Source organism: Thrips palmi, unplaced genomic scaffold (genome assembly GCF_012932325.1).
Source record: "Thrips palmi isolate BJ-2018 unplaced genomic scaffold, TpBJ-2018v1 HiC_scaffold_6, whole genome shotgun sequence".
NCBI classification, from domain to species: Eukaryota; Metazoa; Arthropoda; class Insecta; order Thysanoptera; family Thripidae; genus Thrips; species Thrips palmi.
The window spans coordinates 2,299,737-2,326,047 of NW_023144633.1; the positions used below are offsets into that span (position 1 = coordinate 2,299,737).

The 26,311-nt window shown below is 53.5% G+C and overlaps 3 protein-coding genes across 3 annotated transcripts; 2 read left to right on the plus strand and 1 right to left on the minus strand.

The window, feature by feature from the left end:
• Positions 1-3,540: 3,540 nt before the first annotated feature.
• LOC117651517 lies at positions 3,541-17,261 on the plus strand. Its single transcript, XM_034395584.1, has 11 exons — positions 3,541-3,912; positions 11,070-11,163; positions 13,746-13,916; positions 13,990-14,091; positions 14,166-14,326; positions 14,410-14,595; positions 14,668-14,901; positions 14,972-15,124; positions 15,225-15,581; positions 15,672-16,250; positions 16,346-17,261. Exons 2-11 carry the CDS (start codon positions 11,070-11,072, stop codon positions 17,009-17,011), a joined length of 2,703 nt encoding a protein of 900 aa, XP_034251475.1. The 5' UTR covers positions 3,541-3,912; the 3' UTR covers positions 17,012-17,261.
• Positions 17,262-18,170: 909 nt separating this feature from the next.
• Positions 18,171-21,647, minus strand: LOC117651519 (pyruvate dehydrogenase E1 component subunit beta, mitochondrial). Its single transcript, XM_034395586.1, has 8 exons — positions 21,490-21,647; positions 21,324-21,386; positions 20,697-20,903; positions 20,499-20,606; positions 20,294-20,401; positions 20,022-20,202; positions 19,706-19,939; positions 18,171-19,614 (listed from the first exon to the last, which is right to left on the minus strand). Exons 1-8 carry the CDS (start codon positions 21,523-21,525, stop codon positions 19,460-19,462), a joined length of 1,092 nt encoding a protein of 363 aa, XP_034251477.1. The 5' UTR covers positions 21,526-21,647; the 3' UTR covers positions 18,171-19,459.
• Positions 21,648-21,757: 110 nt separating this feature from the next.
• On the plus strand, positions 21,758-25,037 carry LOC117651520 (phosphate carrier protein, mitochondrial-like). The gene is made up of 8 exons (XM_034395587.1): positions 21,758-21,893; positions 21,981-22,117; positions 22,848-23,008; positions 23,106-23,180; positions 23,291-23,452; positions 23,545-23,723; positions 23,819-24,006; positions 24,098-25,037. Exons 2-8 carry the CDS (start codon positions 21,994-21,996, stop codon positions 24,256-24,258), a joined length of 1,050 nt encoding a protein of 349 aa, XP_034251478.1. The 5' UTR covers positions 21,758-21,893; positions 21,981-21,993; the 3' UTR covers positions 24,259-25,037.
• The last annotated feature ends 1,274 nt before the right edge of the window (positions 25,038-26,311 follow it).

The following is a 26,311-nucleotide window of genomic DNA, read 5'->3' on the forward strand; positions in this document are numbered from 1 at the left end:
GTTTTGAGCTCCAGAGTCGCTAAACAGGCCTCGAAACGAACGTGCGACCCCACCAATGGATTCCTCGTTCGGAGAGCAATCCATTGGTGGGGTCACATGTTCGGTTCGAGCCCCATTTAGCGACTCTGGAGCTCAAAACGCGTCTAGAGTTTTGGCCGCCTCCACCGGTCTTCTGGCCCACTGTGCATGGTGCTGCGCGCTGCGACGCGCTGCGCATGTTGCGATGCCGGAAAGTCGCTGTATTACTCGGTCGCTCTGTCTGCGTCGCACCCTCACGCAGCGCCCCGTGAGTGCGAGAGAGACAGAGCGACGCGCTGGGCAGGTGGCGGTTGAGTGACCGGACTGGACCAGGCGCGGCATGGCGAGCAGCAAGCACGCCCTGCCCCGCGAAGGGCCGAGCAGGCAGAGCAGCCCGAGTGGCTGAATCATCGCCACGCTGCAGAATCGGATACCGAACCGCGGCTCAGCGCGGCAGTGGCAGCAGTCGCCTGGCGAAATCCCAAATTACGGATTTCCCCGCGACTATCGGCGCATCTCGCAACGACGCAGAGTGTGCGTGCGACAGAGACAGACGGAAAGTGCGGTCGAATTCGGTTTTGGAAGGTACTTTCAACGCGAGGGTACCTGGCATTGTGTAACGTCAGCGAGCTCGCTCCGGGACAGCCCCGCGGTCCGGGCAGGCCGACGATGACGTCCCGTCGTCGTCCAGGTCGAGCCGAGTCACTTTGACGACATTGTTTCTAGGAGCATGGGATGGGTCGGCACAGTCGGAAGCAGGAACAGGGGCCGCTTGTGACAGATAACAGGCAGTACACTGTTTCCGCTAAAGAGTTTGCGAGTGCAGCGCTTCCCTTTGTTGCGCTGTCGGCCTGTCGTCGGGGCGGGGCGGGGCGGGGCGGGGTGAGGCGGGGCGGTGACAGAGCGTAGCCCCGCAGTAAAGACTGAATGACACTGGCAGGATTGGCAAGTCGAAGTCAGAGAGGAAGCGTGGAAGCTAGCTTCCTTGAAACGCGGAGCGGATTTGGCTAAGCGAGTCCCGTTGCCCCGTTCGACTCTGGCTCCCCTGACTCGCACGCTTTGTGGCGGTAATACTTCGGTGGTGTATGCTGCGCTATGCGGCGAGAGAGACAGAAACACGGACAGACAGAGAAGGGCTGCAGCTGCGCCGCGTTGAGCTAGTCCGTCCGTGCCGGTTCGCTGGAGCCCAGCGCGGAGCGGAGCCTCCAGGGATTGCTGGAGTAGAGCATTGGCTTTGCGCCTGTTTGCGCTGCTTGAGTCCCTAGCCGCCCCGCCCTGCCCACCTGAACGCGTGGCTGACCAAGGGGAAACGGACATGGCCGGCGAGCCTCCGCCAAGCCAGCGCCGCCCTGCCGGGCCCTGCCGGCCCCGCCGCCCTTCGAAGACCACACCCAGGCAAAGGTCCAACAGCCAAGGGCCAACAGCCAAGGGCAGAGGGGACAAGGACCCGCCAGGACCCGCCAGGGGGGAGGGTCAATAACAGTCAAGAACCAAGGCCAAGACCTGCTGTTAGGTTAGGTTATGTTAGGTTAGGTTAGGTCCAAGAAATGACCCGGCACTGCCGTTGCAGATCCCGACCCTCGGGTCGCCGGGTGCAATCCTTTCGACTCCGCGGCATCACTGGGAGGCCGGAAAGAGCAGCAACGGTTAGGCAAACATTCCCACAATGCATCGTCGTCGTTTAGGGTATGCCTATCTCGGAGTGGTGGCCACGTCTTGATTAGAAGTTGTCTACGCGCGTTCGCGGTAAGCAGCGGATGAGACGAGCAACCCTTTAGATACTATGGTAAGTGTGTGCCTCATTTTCGCGCTCATTCATGTTCCAAGCAACTGAGGAGCAACAAATTAAATTTTGATCGTTTTATGCCGTCTTTTCTCCATTTTCATTTTTATTTTTTGCCTCCTTTGTTTTGCTTATGCACTTTGCTAACGTTACTGGTCAACTGGGCTGGCTGAAATCCACGAACTGCGCGTTACCCAACCGCTTTGATCGGCCATAAGGAACGGGCACCGTCCCGCCAAACACGCAATTCGCAGCTTTGCCGCCTTTGGCTTTGCTTACGCGGGCAGCGCGCCTGGCAGTCAAAACACGGTCTGGCTTTCTACACACTGTGATGTGAACCCTCTGGAAGAGCACATACGCCTCCAGGCTCCGCAGGCCTCGCCGCAGGCTCCAGGCATCTCCAGGTGTCGGGCATAACGTTCATAGGTGTGTAACTGGCACCTGCGGCCACGTGCACGCACGCACAACCTCACACACACACTCACGCACTCACACGCACGCAGGCACCGCTCCCTTTCTCTCCACCACTCCACAGGAGCACATCCTTCACATTCTGCAGTCTCCGCTATCGAAAAACGATGCAGTGCGGTAAAAAAATAGTTGAAAAATTGAAGAAAAAGGAAGAACGTAGAGGAATTGAAGTTTGAATTTTTCGCTAAGTTTGCGTTTAAACGGTACAAAAGTGGAACGCCCTGGTAATGAGTGGCGTGGATGAATGGTCGATCGTTCCAGTGTTCCAGTCGCTGGAACAGCCAAACGACTGGAGGGAAACGGGGAAACGGAACAATAATTATTGCAGCGAAATAATCGCATTCTGCGCCATGCCGTTCCCAGGGCGTGCGCCTCCCCTATAAAGGTACAGTAATATTTTTTCTTCTTCTTCGAAATGGCACTTTGCTCGCGCACCTGGCCAACCTGGCCCGCCGGCCATCTGCATGTGTGCCTTGGGCTGCAGCTTCCGGAGTGGCGGGGAGGGGGGGGAAGGGGTGAATAGAGAGGGTGCGGCCCTGGGTGCGGCCCCCGAGCCCCGAGCACAAACAGTAGCAACCCCTTGTGCTACATGCGGAGCACGACAAGGTGCATACATATTGGGGCAACGCACCACTTCCCTTCGGCTGTGCCGTCAGGTAACAACGAAAAATAATAAAAATCAGACTCAGAGAACTGGTATTCGAACCCCGGTCGTGGCGGGTACGCCGCCGTCCCGCTGCCGCGCAGGCTGGGAACGGGCGGAGATGGTCGCCGGTTCAAATACCTACTTCACAGCCATAACGTTTTTTATTTTTACTTCGTTGCTTCGGACGCTAGTTTTATTTCCGCTTCTTCTTTTAACGTTGATTTGATTACCGCGCGGCGTCGCCGGCCGGCCAAAGTGACCCCCCCCCCCACACATTATTTTTCCTTTTCCTGGCGAGCGCAGCTACGCCTCCACTCCAGCGTGTTCCAGCTCCAGACTCCAGTCCAGCATGCTCCAGCAGCGGCGGCGGCTGCAGGCTGGAAGGCTGGAAGGCTGGAAGGCGACGCGGCAAAGCGCGGGCGGATACGAATGGGGCGGGGGTGGGGGTGGGGGTCTGTAGTAAGGACGGCGCGCGGGAGCGGGACGGAGGGGGAGGGGGAGGGGGAGGGGCAGGCCGCCGCCCGGCCACGCCGCCGCCGTCTGCCTCTTCCCTTCCTTCTTTTCTTGTTTCTCCTCCTTCCTCTCCCTCTCCTCTCGCCTCGCTCAGTTCGCCATGCGGCTTCGGAGCGCGTGCGTGGTTCGTTGCAGTGGCCCTCGTCGTCCGCGCGTCCTGCAGGCCGTCGTCTAGGCCGTCGTCTAGACCGTCCCGCCCGGCGCGGCGCGCGAACCGGCCGCCGGTCCCACAGTGTGTCCCACAGCCGCAGCGTGTGCAGCACACGTTCCCCGCGCTGCCGTTTGTGTTATTGTTGTTGTTGCTGGTTCGTCTGCTGCGAGGTTATTGTTGTTATTGTTATTGGTGGCCATTGGCGGCATCGAAGGGCGAAAGCGTGCGAGTGCGCTGTGCGCTGCCCTTCATCGTGTTCTAGTGCATCGGCGTCGTCGGACACCGCGGCTCGCTGCAGCCGGCGGAGATTTTGGATTACCACGCCTCGAGGTAAGAGTCCGGTGTGCGAGGGAGAGAGAGACAGACAGGGGCACGCGCGCGCCTTTTCGCGGCGGCTTCGGCTTCAAGGGGAGTGAGAGGGGAAGCTGGGCTAAACGATCCCGGCAAAAAGGCGAAATTCCTGTCCCTGTCGCAGGTGTCGCGCCGACGGCGACGTGCAGACGGGGTACGGAGTGTGCCCACAGTGCAAGCTGCCTAACAGTGTGCTGTAGAGTGTAGCTGCTGGAGTGCGAAGTGAAGCGGACCGTGATGGAAACCCAGGGGTCCTCGACGTCCTGGACAGGACCATCTCCGCTGTGCATCGCCGCCGCCCCCGCGCCTGGCGGCCGTCGCGTCGCTCTGTCTCTGTCGCACGCCGACGGCACAGCCGGCACGCCCCGCGAGTGCGACAGAGACCGGCCTCTTCGGAATCAGTCTGCTGGAGTGGTGTATAAATGGATTCTCCGCGCCGCGCCGCCCAGCGCGTCGGGAGAGGCGGCAGTGTGGCAGCCTGCCGGGCCGGGAGGGTGCCATGGTGCCATACCGGAAGCTCTTCCCCCTTCGGGACAGGACTTCGGGACCAAAAATACGTACAGCGGCGGCCCGGGGGGACTTGAACGCGCCGCGCGCCGCGGGCCGCGCCACTGGAAACGCCGTCAACATATTCAAATGAATTCATAGGGGCGTGCAAGTGCTGCAGCGTGGAAACTCAAGTAGCCGAAATTGTAGTACCCCTGCCGCCTCGCCGTCGTGCCGTGACCGTCCTCGCCACGCCAGCTTTCACGGGGATCCTGGTGCACTTTGCAGCCCCCGTGCCCCGCCTGGCACCCGCTGGCCCCGCTGCCCCCTTGCAGGTCGCCTTCGAACGGTGGTCGTTGGTGTTCTGCCGTCTCGCGCTTGGGACGCTACGGAGGTATCGGTCTTGTTCAATCTCGAACGCACTTACAATAATTTTACGAACATTTCGTGTCCGAGCACTAAATGTTCATTACCGATCGAACTAATTATGTGTTCGGTTCGTTCGTGTTCGTTCGGAGCCGAACATGTTCGCACATCTCTACATGGTGCCATACCGGAAGCTCTTCCCCCTTCGGGACAGGACTTCGGGACCAAAAATACGTACAGCGGCGGCCCGGGGGGACTTGAACGCGCCGCGCGCCGCGGGCCGCGCCACTGGAAAACGCCGTCAACATATTCAAATGAATTCATAGGGGGCGTGCAAGTGCTGCAGCGTGGAAACTCAAGTAGCCGAAATTGTAGTACCCCTGCCGCCTCGCCGTGTCGTGTCGTGCCGTGCCCGCCCCGCCCGCCGCTTTCACGGGGATCCTGGTGCACTTTGCAGCCCCCGTGCCCCGCCTGGCCCCGCCTGGCCCCGCCTGGCCCCGCCTTGCAGGTCGCCTTCGAACGGTGGTTCGTTTGGTCGTTCTGCCTCTCTCGCACGCCTACGGGACGCCCTACGAACAGCATCAGCCTGCCGATCGGCCGACGGTGCTGACGGCCAGGGTCACGCGCTTTCTAGGCGCCCCCAGGACGTCCCGTTCCCCGCATGGCGCGGCCGCGCGGCCCCTTTGCCACGGCCCTCCAAACTCGAAATCGCCGAGCCCGCATCTCATAGTGTATCACGCCAGGCCATCCGTCGAACGGCACACCAGGAACACCAGGCGGCTGCACCACCCCGCACCGCGGCGTGGCGAGCGGTACTACTCCTGAAATCGGCCCGCCATCGGCCGGAATCGACCGGAATCTGGCCCCGGGGCACAGCGCACAGTGGGCCAGAAGACCGGTGGAGGTGGCCAAAACTCCACACGCGTTTTGAGCTCCAGAGTCGCTATACAGGACTCGAACCGAACGTGTGACCCCACCAATGGATTCCTCGTTCGGAGAGCAATCCACTGGTGGGGTCAAACGTCCGGTTCGAGTCCCGCTTAATGACTCTGGAGATCAAACCGCGTCTAGAGTTTTGGCCGCCTCCACCAGTCTTCTGGCCCACTGTGCAGCGCTGCGCTTGGGCCCTTCTTCCAGCAGGGCCTTTCTCCAGAGGCGGCGACGTCTGCGTCGATGCGTGCCTCCGCCTCCAGATCAAGATAGGCTCACGCTGGAGGCCCCCGCGCCACGCCGTGCCGTGCCGCGCCGCTCGGGTCGTGACAGTGAGGCGATAGACGGCCCCCGCCACTTAGCCGTCGACAACGACGGCGCACTTTGAGGCGCCGCCCACCGGGACCGTCGTCGCCGTGGTCGTCGCGCACGTGGCGGACGCGTGATCACCGCCGCCGTGCACGTGCACTGCTCGGCCTGCTCGGCGTCGGCCAGGATCCGAGTGGCGCGGCTTAGCTCCGCGACGCCGGCAGCGTCAAGTTCAGGGTCACTTCATCCGTCCTGCCAGTGTCCTGCCCTGCGAAGCTCCGCGAAGCAGTGCCAATGCCGAGCACTGCCAAGCCGCGGCGAATGCAGCGGGGCGGGGCGGGGCGGGGCGGGCTAAATCATCCTGTCGAAGGGCCCGCCGTGCTCCCGCCGTAATGCTGTTAATTGCTCGGCGATTTTAAGCCTTCCCTTTCTCGATGGCCGAGGCGGGCCTGGGAGGCGAGGCAGGCGGGCGCTCTACTGGCTGTGGGCTCTATACGTCGCGGCCCGGCAGGCCCGGCCAGCAGGTTGACTTCGTTGAAGGCTGAGCCAGCACACTGCTCCTGCAAGAAGGCAGCTTCGGCTGCATGCTCGCGGGCCCCGCCGCGCCCTGCCTCGCCCTCGGCGTCCTGGAACCGCGCGCTCTCTTCGCGTTCGGCCGCCGATCTCGCCCGAATGCAGTAATCATAGGGAGGCATAAAACGGAATGGACTGTTTTGGCCAGCTTGGCTGGCCTGGCCTGCGGGCCGCGGTGGCCGTCGCCGGCCGCTGCGCCCGGAGGTGTGGGCCGGCGCGAGCCCGGCGCGATCACGAAGTGCCTGCGGTTGGAGGCTGGGCGAACCGAACTGGGGGCACTTTGGCGTCGACGCGGCCGATAGGGAAGGAACGCGGGGCAGCCCGTCGCCTCGCCGTCGGCCTCGACGCCGCGAGCTCCATTTCCCACGTCCGCCGATGAGACTGACTGACGGACTGCAACAGCATTTCTCTTGCTTGCTCTGCCTGTCGTTGGACACGGCGCCGCGCCGCGCCCCGCTAGAAGGCCCTGCAGGCCCTGCTCTTGTTCCTGTCGGCCTGCGGAGCCTGCGGTAACGGCACCCAACTGGCCGCCGAGCTGATGCTTATTAAAGACGTGCGTTGAGTGAGTGGCTTCGGCTTTCTCGACCCCGATTTTTTCCCCCTTACCTTTTCGCATTTTTTCCCCCTCTGAATATTTTGGGCAGGGCGCGCGTGGCGCGGCGTGCGCAACACGCGTGCCCGTGCATCACGCGAGGTAGACACGCCACTGCGTTGCCGTGGCGCCGTGCGTCTGGCCGCTCTTGTTGTCGGCCGCAGGGAAGGTTGTTGTTTTCGCCTGCAGTTGCGACCGTCCGTCCTCCGTGCAGCGTGCCGAGCCACGCCGGGCCGTAGCCGGGCAGCGGCGGCAGCGCGGCAGCCCCTTGGGGGGCCCTTCGCCTTGGCCAAGGTCGACCGCGACGCGACGCAACGCGACTCTTGAGATGGCCGTGCCGTGCCGCGCCGCGCCGCGCCGTGCCGCGCCTCGCCTCGTCGTGCCGCGCCTGTAATATGCCCCAGTCGAGCTGTTTTCCGTGAATCGCGGCAAACTGCTGCTCGGTCGGCAACGCCGCGCGGGCCTCGCGGAGTCGCGGACTGACAAACAAGCAATTTTCTTTTTCTGGAACAGAGGTTCAATTTTCTTTCCCTGTTTTCGCCCCATTTCAATTAATTACTCTGCGTGCAGTTTTGCGTGCACTCTTTTAATACTTAATTGTTGTTCGCTGAGGTAAACACAATGCCGGGCAATGGTTCATGTTTCTTTGCAAAACCACCGTAGTTCGTGTTTTTCATTTCAGCTTACTTTTACAATCTGATTGAATTTCTTTTTTGGCATGTGGACGTCATTTTGGCGTTGTTTCCTTCCCTGCTGCCGTTGCTGCCCCACCGGGGGAATGTCGCGTGCTTCGAGTGCTGTGCCCGGGCAGGCCGATTCCGAGAGTCGTTCTCGTCGCTCTGTCTCTCTCGCACTCACGGTGCGGCCCGTGCAGGTGCGAGAGAGACAGAAGCTGCAGTCCAGTGCGGCCGCCGTGTCGTGTTTTGATTGATATTGCCGGCCGCTCGGCCCGCCCCGCACCGAGGGGGCTTTTAATAGTAAATAAACGGTGTGGCGCCATTGGCCCACGCAGCGAGCAGTGATGCAACCAGGTTCACAACGGCGACGAAAAAAAAAAAAAAGGTTCAAGTCGTTGTCGTGCCAGTGGCCCTGGGGGGCTCCGCGCGGTAATGCCCCTCATTGCTGCGATGAGCAATTGGCGCGTACTTGCTCGTCGTGCGCGGCGTTAGCGATACCAACATCGGGAAAAAAAAAAAAAGAAAAAGGAGAATTAAGATTGGCGGCGTCGCGCGTGCCGGAGAAGGGGCAAATTGCAGAGGTCGCGACCCGCATAGTGAATGAAGAAAGCATCCGAGGAATGTCAATGCTGCGCGCCGAGCTGTACGGTGTACTACACGCAGGGCGTGAGAGCCCCACCGAGGCACGGAAGACCGGTGGAGGCGGTCAAAGTCCCGGACGCGTTTTGACCCCCAGAGTCGATAAATGGGACTGAACCGAACGTGTGACCCCACCAATGGATTGCTCTCCGAACGAGGAACCCATTGGTGGGGTCACACGCTCGGTTCGAGGCCTGTTTAGCGACTCTGGAGCTCGAAACGCGTCTAGAGTTTTGGCCGCCGGCAGGCGCCGTTCTTCTGGCCCACTGTTCGAGGTGCTGCGAGCGGTAGCGGCCGACAAATTGGACGCCCTCACGAAGTCGACCAAAGTCCCCGGGGTGGAAACTGTCAGAAGGAAACCACAAGGGCCTCTAAACGTCCGCGGGATCACCCACAAATCTCGAAATGAAATTCAACGGAATGCAAATGCCAGCGACTTTTTGGACGTTTCCGAGGCGATACCAGCAGCCTTTCTTTCCGTGGCATTCGAAGGGCGAGGGGTCGTAAAAAAGCCAACGGCGCCGCGGCTCAAAAAAGTCGAGATTTGCATTTCGTTACACTTGGCGATGTTATCCGTCGCGATGCAGAGCGCTGGCGGATGCGTGATCCCGCCCATTTTTCTCGTTTTAAAACACTCGAGGAAATTGGGTTGTGCAACGACAAACGCACAGTGGGCCAGAAGACCGGTGGAGGCGGCCGAAACTCTACACGCGTTGAGCTCCAGAGTCGCTAAACAGGACTCGAACCGAACGTGTGACCCCACCAATGGATTCCTCGTTCGGAGAGCAATCCGTTGGTGGGGTCACACGTTCGGTTCGAGTCCCATTCAGCGACTCTGGAGCTCAAAACGCGTCCAGAGTTTTGGCCGCCTCCACCGGTCTTCTGGCCCACTGTGGAACGGGCCGCGCTTTTCGAGGGCGGCGGGTGCTGCACTGTTTGACTGTTACGCGGGCGGCTCGTTTCCGGGCGCCGCCTTAGTCCACTTAGTTCGGCGAGCCGCGTAAAGGGGATGGATGGTACCTGTCCGCTCCAAGCGGAGCGAGAGAGAGGGAGCGAGCGGAGCAGGAAGCACCACGCCCATAATCTTAACGGTGGCGGTGCTGGGGCGTGCCATGGGCCGCCATGGGCGTGGCGGGGGCCGGGCGGGGCGGGGCGGGCGAGCCGGTGGCGGCCCCACGCTGCAGCACGTCCTGCAGTGCCAAACCCACACGCAGCGAGCGCAGCGCAGTGCGGGGACGCCCTGGACGCCCCCGACGGCACCGAGACGAGAGGGCAGCGGGGGCGGACAGGACAGCCGCCCCCCGCGCCGCCCCCGCGCCGCCCCCGCGGTCGCGGTCACGCGCTAGTAACTAATAGTGTAAACGGCCTGGCCGGGCGGCCGTCGTCGTAAAATGTTGCAGGGCCCCGCCATGGCCGCGCTGCGCCGCGCTGCGCCCAAGCGGGTGGTGCTGCAGGTGCGCGGCCCGGCGGCCCGGGCCCTGCCTGCAGCAGGTCCTCGAGACCGGTATGTAGGCCAGCTGGTTCGGCCGTTTGGCCACGCCGCCACGCCGCACGCAAAGTCTGGACAAGCCAATACTGTGCGTCTGGAGGGCTGGCAGGCGAAGTGTGCCGCCCTGCTCGCTTCGCCGGTTTTCTCCCCGCCGTCTTTTTGTCTTTCTTCGCGAGGAGGATGAATTGGAATGACGTCCGGGTGCGTGTGTGTCGGTGTGTGTGTGTGTTGTGACACGAATTTAAATGGGCGTGGCCGTCGCGTGGATTGTTATGGGCCACCGCGGCGTCACGTGCGTGTGTGTGTGTGTGGGGGGGGGGGGTCACCGCCACATTGGCAGAGCGACTCGTCCGAGAAAGTGAATCCTCACCCTGTCGCTTCGGTGTCGCCGTGTCTGTGTCAGCGGGCTTCTTCGGCGGCCCAGGAGGCGCGTCTGGGTCCCCCTCCTGGTGGCACCGGGTCGCCCTGCTCCACCCCGCTTGGCAGCGCTTGGCGGCGCTTGGCAGAGAGATGACCACTGACCTTTCCCTTGACTCTCCCCTCGCCTCGTCTGTCCGGAACCAGGTGCCTGCATTCCTATACGCAGGAACCCCCTTGGCCCCGCCCCGCCCCGCCCCGCCCCTGCGCGTTCAACCTGTCCATCCGGTCCCCCCGCGTGTGCCTGCCTGGCCGGCCTGGCCGTTTTCAATCTGAATTCACTCTCGTTGGCCGAAAGCGGTTTCGTATTTTTAGCGGTGGCCCTTGAACCGCGCGCGCGTCTTCGCGTGTCGCCTGTTCTAATAAGCCTCATGGCCTGACTGGACTTCCCCCGCCCCGCCCCGCCCCGCCCCGCCCCGCCCCGCCCCGCCCCGCCCCGCCCTTGGCCCACGCGCGACTCTAATTGGCGACATGAAGGAATCTCATGACGCCATGGTGCGGCCGACGTCGTCGGCCGGCTTGGTCGGCCAGCTAGTAGTCGGTGCTGGCGGTCACCGGCACAGAGATCCATTCATGTTCATTTTTGAATCAATTTTTATTTTCGAAAGTGAAATACAGAGGAGTGACCTGCACTGCTAACTGATTTGGTTGTTTCCAGATGGCGGTGCCCGTGGCCATGCCCGTGCTGCTGATGGTGCTGCTGGCCACCTGCGCGCGCTGTGCCGCCGCGGACATGCATCGCGCTGACATAGGTGAGCCGCCACTCCGTTGCACCGGCCGCACCGGGCGCACGCCCACACGGCGCGGCCCCGCTGACCCATCGCTTCTCAGCCGCCCCGCCACGCCACGCCACGCCCTTCTCCGTTCGGACAGGAACTTTTGACGCAGTGATTAATCGGCTCCGGGAAGTGGTTGCTGCTGCGGCGCACTTACTTCGTTGCAGTTTTACCGCTCCGGACATGACATGGGCCCATTGGGCGCGGGTACACTAAAAAGTGCTGTTACTTTTTTTAAAAAATCAAAAGTTTTTTTGCTGCTGTTGTTGTTTGGTTTTTATTCCAAACTCATTGTATTTTCGGAAAAGCAATTAAAAAAAAAAAGTTTAAAATTTTTAAGAAACTTTTTTTAAAAAAAATTGGAATTGGGTCAAAAAATTTGTTTCTTCAATTATTTTTTTAGCCAGTGTACCCCCATGGCGTGACCGTCGGTGTGACGACTGTCTGCAGGGCGCAGGGCTGTATAGGTACGCAGTGCTGCAGAGCTGTGAAGAGCTTTGCAGGACTGTGCAGGGCTTCGCGGCTTCGCAGCGGCCGGCTATGCCGAGTCGTTTCGCCGCTCTGTCGCACCCAAGGCGGGTGCCCCGCGAGTGCGACAGAGACGGAGCGACGAGGCGACCCTTCAGAATGTGACGCCTGGTGTGAAAGGGAAGGCCGCCTGTGTCCACAGCGGCAAAACGGGGCGGCACGCGTCTCGCGAGACGGCCAAATCATTTCTCTCTCTCTCTCTCTTCTTTTTCTGTGTCGAAGCTTTACCTGTGCGTCCGATGAGGCGTTCGGACTTCCCTCCGGAAATGCGCCGACGTCGCCGACGTCTGCCGAGTGGGATGGCCGGGATGGCCGAGCGAAGGGCTCCGTCCCGTTGCAGTCCGATAAGCCGATGCCCGCAAATTCGCAAAGCCGAGCCCCGTCTCTCTCGCACTCACATCCCTCTACGAGTGTGACAGAGACGGAGCGACCAAACGGCTCTCATGAATCGCTCGGCAGCCCAGCGCGAAAGGGACGGAAGGAAGGGGGATCTATCGGTTCGTTTTGCTTGAGTTTGCTTGGCTTCGCCAGAAAGAGAGAGAGAGAGGGAGACAGGGCGAGCGTGCAGCAGTACCAGCAGGGTGCCTCAGCATGTAGTGTGTTTTCATGGAAGTTTGATACATCGCTCAACGGTTCCGCCGGTGTGCCGGTGCGCGCCAGTGCGCGCCGACTGCAGCAAGTGCACTTGACTACAACTGGTGGCTGGCTTTGGCCGCTTCGGCTCGCTGTGCCCAGGCTGCCACGCCGTGCGAATACCGCGTCGACATGCTTATTGGCAGGCCGGCCCGCCGCGTGTACGGCAAGCCGCGGCAAAGCCCAGGGAAGGGTAGGCAGGGAGGACGGAGTGTGTACGAGGTGTGTACTTGTTGGGTGGAGTGTAGTAGAGTGTAGTGGTGCGCGCATGCGGAGCGCGGGGCAGGCTTCTGTGCGACCGCCCTGGCCGCGGGCTGGCTGGCTGCATGGCTGGCTGCATGGCTGGCTGCATGGCTGGCTGCATGGCTGGCTGCATGGCTGGCTGCATGGCTGGCTGCATGGCTGGCTGCCTGGCTGGCTGCATGGCTGGCTGCATGGCTGGCTGCATGGCTGGCTGCATGGCTGGCTGCATGCGGCTGCATGGCTGGCTGCATGGCTGGCGCCTGGCTGGCTGCCTGGCTGGCTGCATGGCTGGCTGCCTGGCTGGCTGCATGGCGTGGTGCATGGTCTGGCTGCAGGCTGGCCGGGCTGATGCGGCAGCATGGGCTGCTGCGGCTGATGGCTGCGCATCTGGCTGTGGAGCCAACCTCATGGTCCATCGAGGTTAAGCGGAGGTCCGCTGCGACAGGGAGAGCCCATGTCGCGTCGCGGGCCTTGCCATAGCGTTATGCCCAGGGTGCCTCGAATTTGAAATTCAATTCCGGATTCCCGGAAGAGGCCCACCTGCACTCCGGACGGGCCATGCGTGGAAACACTATGGCCGGTCAGAGCGAAGAGGTCCGCTGCCTGACAGGGAGAGCCCATCGCGTACGAAGGGTTGCCTAGCTGCGGGCGCCTTCGCGAGAGCTCGCTTTTAGACTCCGCGAAATCCCGAACCGATGAGCCCACCTGCCTCCGGACGAGTCCCGATTTTTGTTTTCGTTTGGAAAACAATAATGGCCTGTCGGTGGATGTGCCGTGCTCCGGCTGAAGTGCCTGTTTGGTTTTCTCGCCGGGCGGGTCCTGTTCCTGCTGTCCGTGGGCCGCCGTGGGCCGGCCCGCCTCGGACCCGCTGCGCCGCACAGTGGGCCAGAAGACCGGTGGAGGCGGCCGAAACTCTAGACGTGTTTTGAGCTCCAGAGTCGCTAAAGAGGACTCAAACGGAACCTGTGACCCCACCAATGGATTCGTCGTTTTGAGAGCAATCCATTGGTGGGGTCACACGTTCGGTTCGAGTCCCATTTAGCGACTCTGGAACTCAAAACGCGTCCGGGACTTTGACCGCCTCCGCCGGTCTTCTGGCCCACTGTGCGCCTTTCCACCTTCTCACCGCCTTTCTCTGCCTGGTTCTGCTGCAGGTGTGCTGGTGGACCTTCACGTGGCGCAGGAGGGCGCCGGCGGCGCGCTGGGCCCCCAGGGCGGCCAGAGCAGGCGCTGCTCCGCCCTCAACGTGGACGCCGTGCAGCCCGTGCTGGCGGCGCGGTGGGCGGCCTCCGTCGTGTCGTCGCAGGCCCACCAGGTCGCCGTCGGTGAGTGTGAAACCGAGAAACCTTTTCTGGCCGTCCCCGCGCCGTGTCTCTACCCTCCTCTTCCCTCTTGCAGACGTCAAGGTGTTCGACACGTGTGGGGACCCGGACACGGCCATGCGCGACGTCTTCTACGCCGTCAAGGAGGCCCTCGAGGAGCAGGATGTGCCGCTGCTGGGTGAGTAGCGGGTACCGGCCCCTTTTTTGCAGTGTGTTTCACTTTGTGTCATTGCAACTTTGTCAATCTTGCAGGCCTGGTCGGCCTGGGCGAGGCGGAGGTGCTCAGCCAGACCGTGAGCACCCTCCACGCCTTCAACATCCCCCTGGTGCTGGCCTCGCCGCGCCTGGCCGAGATGATGGCCCCGGAGGACAACACCCTGACCACGGCCCCCGACATGGCTAGCATAGTGCAGGTGTGACACCCTTTTTGACATTTTTCGTTTCGATTTTCCTAAAAAAATATTTTTTTTCACTAATTTTTTTAAAAAAATTTTAGGGTGTTGTGGAACTCGGGCACGCGCTGGGCGTGTCCTCCATGTCCGTGGTGTCGTCATGCCCGCACAGCCTGGGCCGCTTCAAGCACGACCTGGACGCGCGCGGAATGCGCCTGGCTCGCCAGCTGCACGTCAAGAAGCACCTGGCCGTGCTCGGGGACGTGGTCCGGACCTTCTTGGAGGAATCCGTGAGTTGCAAGGCCCGGTTCAGCCCTTACACTGGAAGAAACTATTTTTTCTAATTTTTTTTTTTTTTCCAGGAGGAAGGCGAACTGTGGCCCTGGTCCTGGACCCCGAGGAGATCAGCGCTTTGGCTCAAAGCCTTCGCAGCTACCGCATTGCGTCCGCGCAAGGTGCAGCTCATCACCGGGACCATCGGCCTGAACCACAACCTCATGCGGCTCTGGAGGAACCTGTTCGCAGGCTCCTACCTCATCGAGCCCCACATGCCCGAGCTTCCAGACTTCCGCAACTATTTGCTTACAACCTTTAAGGTAGTTTGCTTTGCACATTGTGGCTAATTTAGTTATCTCATTTGGCTTTTACTGATATTTTTTTTTTTAGGAGGCACAAACGGATGTTAATGAGACATTGGTGAGAGAATACATGTCCATTGTGTATAGCTGTCACTGGAACGATGATCTGGAAACTGCTCAGAAGAAATGTAAGGACTTGTCCATGGTGGAACTCTCACACAAACTACAAATTAATCCTGAGGTTCGTTCTCTCTACTTGCTAAATTTCTCCGGATCTTAATTGTCAGTTTCTTGCCTTGTGGGGAAAATCAGCAAATTTTAATTTGATAATGTATTTTCAGGTGACATTTGTGGTGAAAGCTGTGTCTGCCTTCTCGGCGGCTCTCTTCTTGTTGAGAGTTTCTCGTTGTGAAAAGAGTGGGATGGCCGAGCCTTGCCTGTCCTTTTTGTCTCCCAACCCCAGCGGCTCTGTGCCGTTGTCCACACCTTTGTCGCTGGCCAGGAGTGAGGATGTGATTCCTGGCAGCAGCAATCTCCAGCAGGAAATGCTGTCGATGCTGTCGCAGCTGAGTTTTACATCCGGCCATGATGCTCCATTCGAACTCTCGGGCACAAGAAGGCACTTGACTCGTGATGGTAGACTGGTGGCTAATAAGTACACTGTGGCTCGCATTAGCCAGGAAGGAGATGTTGTCGGGGTAAATTGCTTGTAGAAATAATTTGATCAATTTCGATTTGTCACTTAATTTTTATGGAATTATTTAAACCATATTTTTTTTGTTTAACAGATTGGGTGGTACTCGGATGACAAGGGCCTACTTATTGATTCATCCATGCGGCTTACCAGCGCTCAGAGAAAGTCATCAAACTCTGACAGAAAGCAACCTAGGGGATTCTCGTCTGACTCCAGCTATCCAATGCTTCAAAAGGAACCTCAGCTAGACAGTTTGACTGTAGTTGGGGAAGGGGTTGATGCCAGGAAAGTTAGACCAGATAACTATCTTGGCCGTCTCTGGGCTACCATAATGGTAGCTATTGCTGCCGTGGGTATCTTGGCCACTCTGTTCATCCTGGTGTATGTTCTCATCAAAATCTGCGACGGCACGCTAGCTGGAAACCAATCACTTGGGGTCCTGCTCCTTCTGGGCATCATGACCCTGTTTGCTTGTGTTGTACCATTTGTTTTGCCAGTGAGCGAAACAAAGTGTGGGGTCAGAGTAATGGCTTATCCAGTGGCTCTAGCTCTCTGCTATGGCATTCTGCTGGTTAAAGTAATGCAATTGCGATCCCTTGTCCTGCTGGGATTGGGCGGCAGAATCTCATACTTAAACCAGTACATCATACTTTTCTTCATTGTTCTCGTACAGGTAAGTGACTAATTCCATCAGTTAGTTTTTATGCGTTTTTTTAAGTTAGACTTCTGTAAAATTAATTTTAATTCTTGTTGTTTTCTGTTGTTTAGGTGGTCATCAATGTTCAGTGGTACATGACCAATGGACCACACTTGCGGATTGATTCTGAAGGCACTGCTTACTGTTTTGTGCCTCGATCCGACTTTTTGATGCTGCACACATACATTGTTATTTTGGTCATTTTGGCCTTTGGCTATGGATTATCAGTTTTGAAAATACGCAGAAACTACAAAGAGGGCCGATGGGTTACACTTGCTGCTTTCCTGTCACTGCCTATATTGGTCGTGTGGGGTCTGGTATTGGGTTTGGCTGCTGACCGATATGATGAACTTACTACCTGCATGGCTCTGATGCTGCTGGCTCTGATCCTCATCTTGGCCATCTTCATACCCAAGATGAACACCATATCAAAGCAGACCAAGCACTTCAAGCACAAAAAAATGCATGTAGGCGCTGATTCAGTCAATACCATTTTTAGCAACTTTTCTGACTTACAACGGACTTCGTCCAGACTGCATCCTCACCACAGCAGAAGGCCTACATCTGGTCATACTGGCCGCATCTCTAGGTCCTCTCCAATGACTATAGTTCCAACACATGCACCACACATGTTGCAACACAATAAGCACCTGTCTGTGCCTCACATGGCAGATGCATATTCAGACTATGTAACTAAAAATCCTATTTATGAAGTAACTAATGGGGCTTACCCTTAATACCTGTATGTTTGATATGGGGTAAATAATTGACAGTGTGATATTTTTCTTTCCAAACTGCAATATGCTGTATGGACAATGTAAATTTCCTTTCATGATTAAGACTGATATGATGTGCGCTCCTCCTTCTAGATGAGACCCGTTTTAATAATTTTCAAGTTGGACTATGGTGTACATACAGGCACTGCAAATTCACTAACAACTTTGACCCTTATAAAAGAAATTATAGATGTGCAGTTTCTGTCATTGATTTCTGTCTGTATTTTTCATTTCAAATCATGCCCTCCTCCTCCAAGCCAAACTAGTTTAATTTAATCTATATTTCTAAGCTGGGCCTGACTCATGATTTATAATGATGTTTATAATTCAGTGACTGTCATGTAATAACAATATAAGTATAAAGGTATGACTTGATTATTGTCGCTCAGGATTACTTTGTATGAATGTTTTGTTCATAAATGAACTTTTCTGGTCGCCCCCTTATTAAAAAAATGTCTTTTGTATCTTGTATATATTAATATATATATTTGATGTTTGTAAAACATGTACATATGTATAGATTATTTCTAGTTGTGGACCAAGACTAGTATTTTCCCTTCTGAATGGAGAAACGACTGGCACTCCCCTCAGTCCTACTTTTTGTGCATATAGTGTACATTCTGTGTGTTATGCATCTCTTTGAGTTGGTGCAACTAAAGCTTTGCTATTTTGAATGGTTAAGGCTCTGAGGATTGTATTGTTAATTTCCACACATTTGTGTAATAAAGGTGAACAATCTCTAAACCATCATCAATGAAAGAAAACCAAATCATGTAAATTATTTTAAGGCAACGTTGTATTTTCCTTTATGTAAGCGAGCTAACTAATGTTTGACCTTAGGTTTCTGTTGCCAATTTGTTCACTATATCTTTATGTATAAGAAGCCATTTCTTTGCAAACTAAGTCATTATTTATTCAGTAACTTAACAAGTAATAAAAAATTGAATTGATGTCTGTAAAGATATTTTCCTTTATCCCCCCCTATTATACTGATTCACCTCAAGGAGTATTTGCCACTAAGACATGATGGGATAGCTAAAGATCTGGAATCGAGATCTTCAGGGATAGCTAGTGGGTGTCCAGCCTGAATGCCCAAGGAGAAATGACACAGCAGAGCAGATACGAAAATAAATATTTTACTTCCCAAGCAAAATGCCATTTATGGAAAACCTGCACCAATGTAGTTACAATTCCTAAGGAGCGCCGAGCACAGTTTCTGGTGAAATGCAAATTTTATCTGAAAATACACTACATCATGCTTCGTAAAATTCGAGACTAGATATCTTGGCAAGTACTTCTCTTCAAAGCCCATAATAAATCTACTTAAGCATTCTCAAATGCATCGGGTTGAATGTGAAAGAGCACAACAATGATTCTTTGGACTGAATGGAATTATAAGAAAATTCAATTTATATTCTGCAGCAGATAACAATTGCCTCAAATGCTTTATTCGACTTCATTTAAACAGCTTTGTACTATAGCATTCACGTTAGGATATAAATCCAATCTGCTTATTCAAATTACTCTCGAGTTCACAGCATATTGAAACATAATCTCAAAGAAAGTTTAACAGGAAAAAAAAAACAACAATGTCCCGAGTATTCAACAATCATAACTCACCACATCTTACTTACATCAGAAACAATCTACTCTTTCTTTTTTACATTACAGAACAGTCTAGGACTGTATCATACCTTATAATAAAATTGGCTCACCAAATCTTGCATGGCAGAGAGTGAAGCATACAATGTCCTCCGTTATCAATTTTACATTTTTTTAAAATACCACATTTCTAGAAAACTACCGTCTGTGTTTGTGATGTGCACAAACTGGCACTGGAACAGCTTACGTTCCCGTCATTAAACTAACACTGGGATAAAACCATACATGTTTTTCAAAAAAGAAAAAAAAAAAAAAGTTTCTAGCAAATGTAGTCTTGCAATTTTAAGATACTTTGCATTTTTATTTTAAGCTTGCCAAATATTTAAGAAGAGAGAAACAATTTTTTGGAATTCCTGAGTTTCATAACAAATGACATTTTCTTTGTTCATATTTATATAAAATAAGCTCTAAAATATGCACTGGGTTGAGTGAGTCTGTGGCAGTGGCGTGATAAAATAATTTAAATTAACATAATTTGCCTTGATTGAGAAAAAAGCCCAATCACTAGTACCACTAGGTTGATTTGCATCTAGTTATATACAGATAAAAGAATCTGGCATTCAGTAACAGTACGGACTTGCTTTTACATTGCCTTTGATAGAACAGTAGGCAATGTTTACTTTACAAGATTATTATAACTCTCCTGGAGATGAGTTTGCTTTACAACAATTTAATGGAAATCTTTGAGCAGTTAGATGACACCTACTGCAGCCTACAGAGGGTGATTGATCAGGGTTGAGTCAATTTTCACTTAGAGCGGGCTCCAAGAACTTTCTTAACAGCAGTTACCACATCTTCTGCTCGGGGCAAGGCATATACTTCCAAGGATTTGGTGTATGGCATGGGCAGATCCATTCCGGTCACTCGAACAATTGGCGAATCTAAGTGATAGAATGCCTCACCTGAAAAGTTTAAGTTCAATTAGTGACACTTAAATGACAGTAATTCCAAAACATTGTTGGGGGAAAGAATACAGTCGCAGAGATTACTTACTTTCCATGATGCGAGCAGAAATTTCTGAACCAATTCCACAGGTTGGCCATCCCTGTTCAACAGTGACCAGATGATTTGTTTTCACAACAGACTGCTCAATGGTCTGAGTGTCGAGGGGTCGGAGAGATCTTAGGTTAATAACTTCGCACTCAATGCCCTGCCCAGCCAGTTCATTTGCAGCTTCCAGAGCCAACTCCACAGCCTTCGAATGTGCCACCAGGGTAATGTGGTTACCTACAGAAAGTATTGACATAAGTTTCAAAGCACAAAGAAAGCTCAACCACATAGGTAAGACCCATGAAATAAAGAAATATACCTGGTCGCTCAATTTTGGCTTTGCCAATGGGCAGAACAAAGTCTTTCGATAATGCTTCATCAGACATGGGGTACTGATTACCATATAGGAGCTCATTTTCTAGGAACACTACAGGGTCAGGGTCCCTGATGGCGGCCTTTAAAAGACCCTTGCAGTCTTCAGAATTGTAGGGGGAAATTACCTGCACAGAATAAAAATGTATTACCAACATGATTTTGGATGAGTCAAGTAAAATCAAGTAAGACAAAGAACAAATTTTAAAAAATACTCACTTTAAGACCTGGACAGTGGGCAAACCACGCACCGAAGCACTGAGAATGCTGGGCACCAACACCAGCGGCGGCTCCATTGGGGCCACGGAAAACAATTGGTACGGATATCTAAGTACACACAGATAAAAACAAAACAATGACACTATAGCAAACCCTATACAAAGAAAAGTACTGAGAGTTAAGATGTCAGAGGCACTTTTCTTACCCTTCCAGCAGACATGTAGTATGTCTTGGCTGCTGAGTTAATAATGTGGTCAATGGCTTGCATTGAGAAATTGAAAGTCATGAACTCGCAAACAGGCTTCAAGCCAGCCTGAAAAATATCAAAGAACAAACAAATAAATATAAACAGCAGTCTAGAGGCACGCAATTTTTTTTTTTAGGAAGAGTAACCATTACTTACAAATGCGGCTCCAGTACAAATGCCTGCAAAACCAATTTCCGTAATGGGTGTATCAATGACTCGCTTGTCACCATACTTTTTCCAAAGGCCTCTTGATACCTTGTAAGCACCATCGTACTGGGCCACTTCTTCTCCCATGATGAAAACACCCTCATCTCGCTCCATCTCTTCATCCAGGGCTTGGTTGAGAGCATCTCGGACCGTCATCTACAAATGGCAAGGAAATATCTTGAGTGCACATTATTTGGATCAAGGCATTACTCAAAACATAATCAATACATGAACTGATCTCCAATGTGTAAAAAATTAACTGCAGGCAACTGTCAGAGTTAAAATACAATTTTCTTAGGAGGAGACAATGAAAATTTAACATTATGTGTGGATCTATCTTTTCCTTTTACACAGATTCCAGGGTAATATGGACCACAGTGCAAAGTACCCATTCCATGAATACATAGAGCAAGTCTATAACCTAACACACAGTACATGACAGGAATCGTTAAGGCTACAGGCGAGCGGGAATTTGCAAGCAAACAAAGTCGTAAACAATTCAAGAAAGTTGTTCTGACAATGTCCAAGAAGCCGGCAAAGACGTGAAACCACACATCGTCTACACGTCATTGGTACCTGCTGGGCGCAGGTCACCCTGGAGGTTGAGAAGGCCCGTCGGTTCAGGACATTGGCTGCCGTCTGAAACAAGAACGACACCGCTTAATATGGTTTCGGCGAAAATACGGAGAAAAAAGCAACACACAGGCATGGCGAATAGTCAAATTAGCAGCTGGGATCTCACCCTGAGGAACATTTTCGTTGATGGAGTCATAACCATTTTCCCCAACCCTGTATCAGACGACACCAAAGGAGGAGGTGAATGAGACGGGGCCTTGCGAATGTCACGGAACGCTGATAGGTTCAAGGTTAAAGAATGATAAATGTGATAGTGGGGAGGATGTGGCAACTATCGAATTTGAGGATCCTCTCTTAATTTTTTCTTCCGTTGTACGTTGAAAGCACTCTCTCACAGAGAAAATGGATTGCAGACCCGAAAAGTTGGCACCAGTTGCCATTTTGCGTGAGCCCTTTAAGTTCGGGGGGTTGGTGCTCCCGCGCGACGTTTCGCTTTTGTCTTTTCTTCCCTTCCCCGCCCTTCCTTACCGTCGTCTGCTTTACTTGCAGACGGTTGATCACCCCAGGCGGGTGAGTTTTCTGCGATTTTCTTCTGAAATATTTTTCGACTCGAAGGTAACAAGTGTTGAGTGCTACCGGGTTCTCCTTTTGTTCTAGAAACCATTCCAAGATGATGCAATCACTGTTCGAAGCTTCGAAAAACAGCCCGTTCTTGAGCCCGATGTCGGCCAAGTGCGAAGGCAACCAGCTCGTCAAGGGGCGGAATATTTCTGCCGCCTCTGTCGCCGAAGGAGGTAAGTACTATTCTAAGAACGCGCTCTTCCAAAAGCTACGTTTTCCGAAATGATTGGCATATTTTTTTCGACTGACATTTCACCATGTTTGTTTGTTGGGAGGTCTTGTCTTTGACATTGTGTGTCCAAAGCAAACTTGTTCTGACTGGGATTATTCCCCTATATTTTTTTGGAAGGAATGGTGCTGCGTCTGGAAAAAAATGTTAACTGTTCTCAGTTTAATTGAAAATTTTCTGTTCATCCCTTTTTATTATGGACTAAAATTTACCTTGCATACAGTCACAGAATTTTAATTCAACATTCAGTTTTATGTAAAAAGTTTATTCTTTACATTCTTAATCATATGCTTAGTTCACTCCTGGGCATGTGATTTCTAGAGAACACTGTTCTCATCTCTTTCACAAAACGACCTAGAGACTGGTAGAGGGAGTGCTTCTTAAAATGTCTTAAAATAGACTTGGGAGGGGAGAGGTGGGGCAGCAACTCAGCTGCTGTTGCGGGGTTTGGCGTGTGAGCTGGCAAGTGGCCAAGCTTTACAGATCACGCTGTCTCTCAGCCTTGCCTTCATTTAGAATGAGCTTGACACAGATTCTTTCATCCTTGCTGCCTGACCTTCAATTCTGACTAAAGGGCAGATCAAGTGCACTTCTAATTAACTTACTGTTCAATTCTTTTTGCATCTTAATAAATACTGTATTTGACCTCCCCCTTTTGTTGCATTTCTGTTTAGACAGCTGCGAGTTTGGTTCCAACAAATACTTTGCACTATGCGCTCTTGGTGGTATTCTGTCATGTGGTATCACTCACACAATGATTGTGCCACTTGACTTGGTGAAATGCCGTTTGCAAGTCGACCCAGCCAAATACAAATCAGTTTTTAATGGATTTAAGGTAACCCTTTTTCTTGGTGCTCCACCTGATGCTCATTCAAAATTTTTCTATATTATCCGTTGTAAGTACTCAAATTAATTTTTGTCTCTGTTTTTAGGTAACTCTGGCAGAAGATGGAACACGTGGTCTGGGTAAGGGCTGGGCCCCCACTTTTATTGGATACTCCCTGCAGGTAAAATTTTTTCTCAACTCGGCTATGCTTTTTGCAGATTTTTTTGCTTGTTGTTTTGTGTCAGTATTGCATTTCAGTCTGATAACAGGAAATCTCACTGAATGTTTCAGGGTATGTGCAAGTTTGGGCTTTATGAATACTTCAAGGTGTTGTATTCCAATGCCATTGGAGAGGAAAACTCTTACACATACAGAACAGTGCTGTACCTTGGAGCTTCAGCCTCCGCCGAATTCTTTGCTGATATCGCTCTCAGCCCATGGGAAGCTTGCAAGGTAATGCTTCAATTTTTTTATTTAATTTCTCCCCTTGAATTTAAAAAAAAAAATTTTTGTCTTACTTATTATGTGTTTTGTGTTTTTGATAGGTGCGCATCCAGACAATGCCTGGTTTCTCCAACACACTCCGAGGAGCCATCCCCATCATCATGCAGGGTGAAGGTCTCAACGGTTTCTACAAGGGTCTGGTTCCCCTGTGGATGAGGCAGATCCCTTACACCATGATGAAGTTTGCCTGCTTTGAGAAGACTATTGAGTTGCTTTATGCGTAAGTTCAGTAACTGACACTTTTATTACTATGGCCTTTAGCCAAGGAAAATTTTCATAAAATGTTATCTTGCCATTTTTTCCCCCAATTTTCAGTTATGTTGTACCCAAGCCACGTGCTGAATGCACAAAGGGAGAGCAGTTGATTGTCACCTTTGCTGCTGGTTACATTGCTGGTGTGTTCTGCGCCATTGTATCTCACCCTGCCGACACTGTTGTGTCAGTTCTCAACAAGGACAAATCATCCACTGCCATGGAGGTTGCCAAGAAACTGGGATGGGCAGGTAAGATCAATATTCAGCATGCTAGTGCAGACCTGCAAACGTGAGATGTATAAATTTGCCTAGAATATTAATGTGGAATCTTCACTTTCAGGAATGTGGAAGGGTCTCATTCCCAGGATTGTCATGATTGGTACCCTGACCGCTGCCCAGTGGTTCATCTACGACGCTGTTAAAGTGTACCTCCGCATGCCCCGACCACCTCCACCAGAAATGCCCGAATCAATGAAGAAACGCCTGGGTCTCACTCAGTAATACAATCTCATCATCCGTCTCTCTCTTTGTAGAATAAATTCCATTGATGCAACGTTAGTAGTGTTCCTCAAAGAATGACAAGCCACTTTCAACTTTCCATCCTGCCCTTTTTAATGTCAGAGTTGCTCAAAGATCATTTGCAATGTTACTTACTGTTGACTGCTTAATATTTTAAACATCTAAAATTTATTGAGTGAATGAATGTTCATTGAGAGAAAGTTTAAACAGATTTAACAGTTATTTAGCTAATAAGGTGTCTCAAATTTATTATTAATTTAACTTTACTTGAACTTCATTTCACTTTGTGCCAATCTAGTCATTGTCTACATCCTTCTTACTAGAATTAATTTCATTCAGTATTAATTTCAAGGGAAAATGTTCTAGTCAGAATAAGTTTTGTTGTACAAATGGTGCCAAAGGACTTGATGTTAATAACTTAATTTATAAACAAAAAATTGTTTCTCTCTGCATCAAATTTTATTTATATTTTTTTAATGACAGCCCTATAGTTAACCCCATATTTTATATCAACGACGAATCCATTTAAACCAGCTGTTTTGACAGTGGTCTTTACTTGTAGTAGTACTCTCACTCTTCATTTTTAGAAGATGTTGAAGAGTAAGCTCATAAAATTTTTACTGATGCAGCAGGTCTGTTCAAGTATGTTTTATATGGAATATTTTTACTGTTGACCTATGGATTGTTCTGTTTAAATTGGTTGTTGCTGCAATGCTCCAGGACTGTTGAGAGTAACTGGAAATGAAGTCGGTTCAAGTAAAGTTGAAGGCCTCTCATTTTTACGCCCCCTGACCACCACACCGCTCAATCTGCGAGCCAAAATTAAACGGGGAAGAAGGGAGGCGGGCGATTGCGCGGCCGTCGCCGCGACCTACCTACTTAGGCACGGGGCCATGAAGTGATTTGGAGTGGTCTAATCGCTCTGTCTCTGTCGCACTCTTGGGGCGTGCCGTGGGGGTGCGAGAGAGACAGTGCGACTCGTGCTCCGCCATCAAGCCGTGGCCACGTGGGTCGGGCGTCGGGGCAGACCGCACGGCGCGGCGAGGGCGGGCATGGACTTGGCCAGCGACGGCTGCCCCGGGCTTGGCCATTCGGCCGGGCTTGGCGCCTCCGCCACTCCACCGCCAAACACGACGAGCCGAACGTACGGTGCGGACGGTGCGGGGTACGGGTGAGGGCGATTGCTATTTCCATCGCGAGCACCGCGGCTCCGCCCGCACTGCACCGCACTATTGCCATAACAAAGTCCGAGACGGCCAACTGGAAACATCGGGCCGAGATGTAGCAGTGTCGCAACGCAGCGGCGTTTCGAAATAGCGGCCAGCACACCCTCTGCCCTCAGCACACTTTTTTTTTCGTCGCGTCCGTCCGGGTCCGGGGTTGTTCCGGTGTGGGCGCGGGAAGGCTGGGCGGATTGGACTGGACTCCGACTTTGGTTTCACGGTCCCCTGTTGCCGTCGCGCTGCCCGGTCCGGCTGACTCTACAACTTGCCGTGCTCGCCGGCGCGGCCCCGGGCGCTCCGAACGCCTGCGAGGTAGGCAGCGGCGCTGCCCGTGACACTCAGGAGCGCGGCGGGTTGCCTGCCGGCGGTTCGCAGGCGGTCCGCGCCGGGCCAGCGACTGCCTCTGCCGTTGCTGGCTGGACCACTAGTGTCCGTGCGCCGATTCAGGGCCGACCTACTAGGCCGCCGACCGAGCCTGCGTGACAACCCATCCTGAGAGCGATAGTGAATCTCAGTGGCAGGAGGCTGGCCGTGCGTTCGTCGAAGTGGCGAAGGCGGAACCGGCGTGGGTTTACCGACTCCCAAGTGGCAGCCACCACCTTGCGCAATAAACGCTTCAACTGTGACAGCACTTGTGCGGCCCTCGCCCTCGCCCGGCCGCCGCGCAATAGCTTCATGGCTGCTGCACGTCCGCGACGAGCCGGATTCGGAAACAAGCAAGAAGGACAGCGCGAGCCGCGGGGCGTGGCGTGGCGGGGCGAGGCGGGGCGTGTTTACGCACCCCTGAAGGTCCAGCGCGGTCCACGCACCGC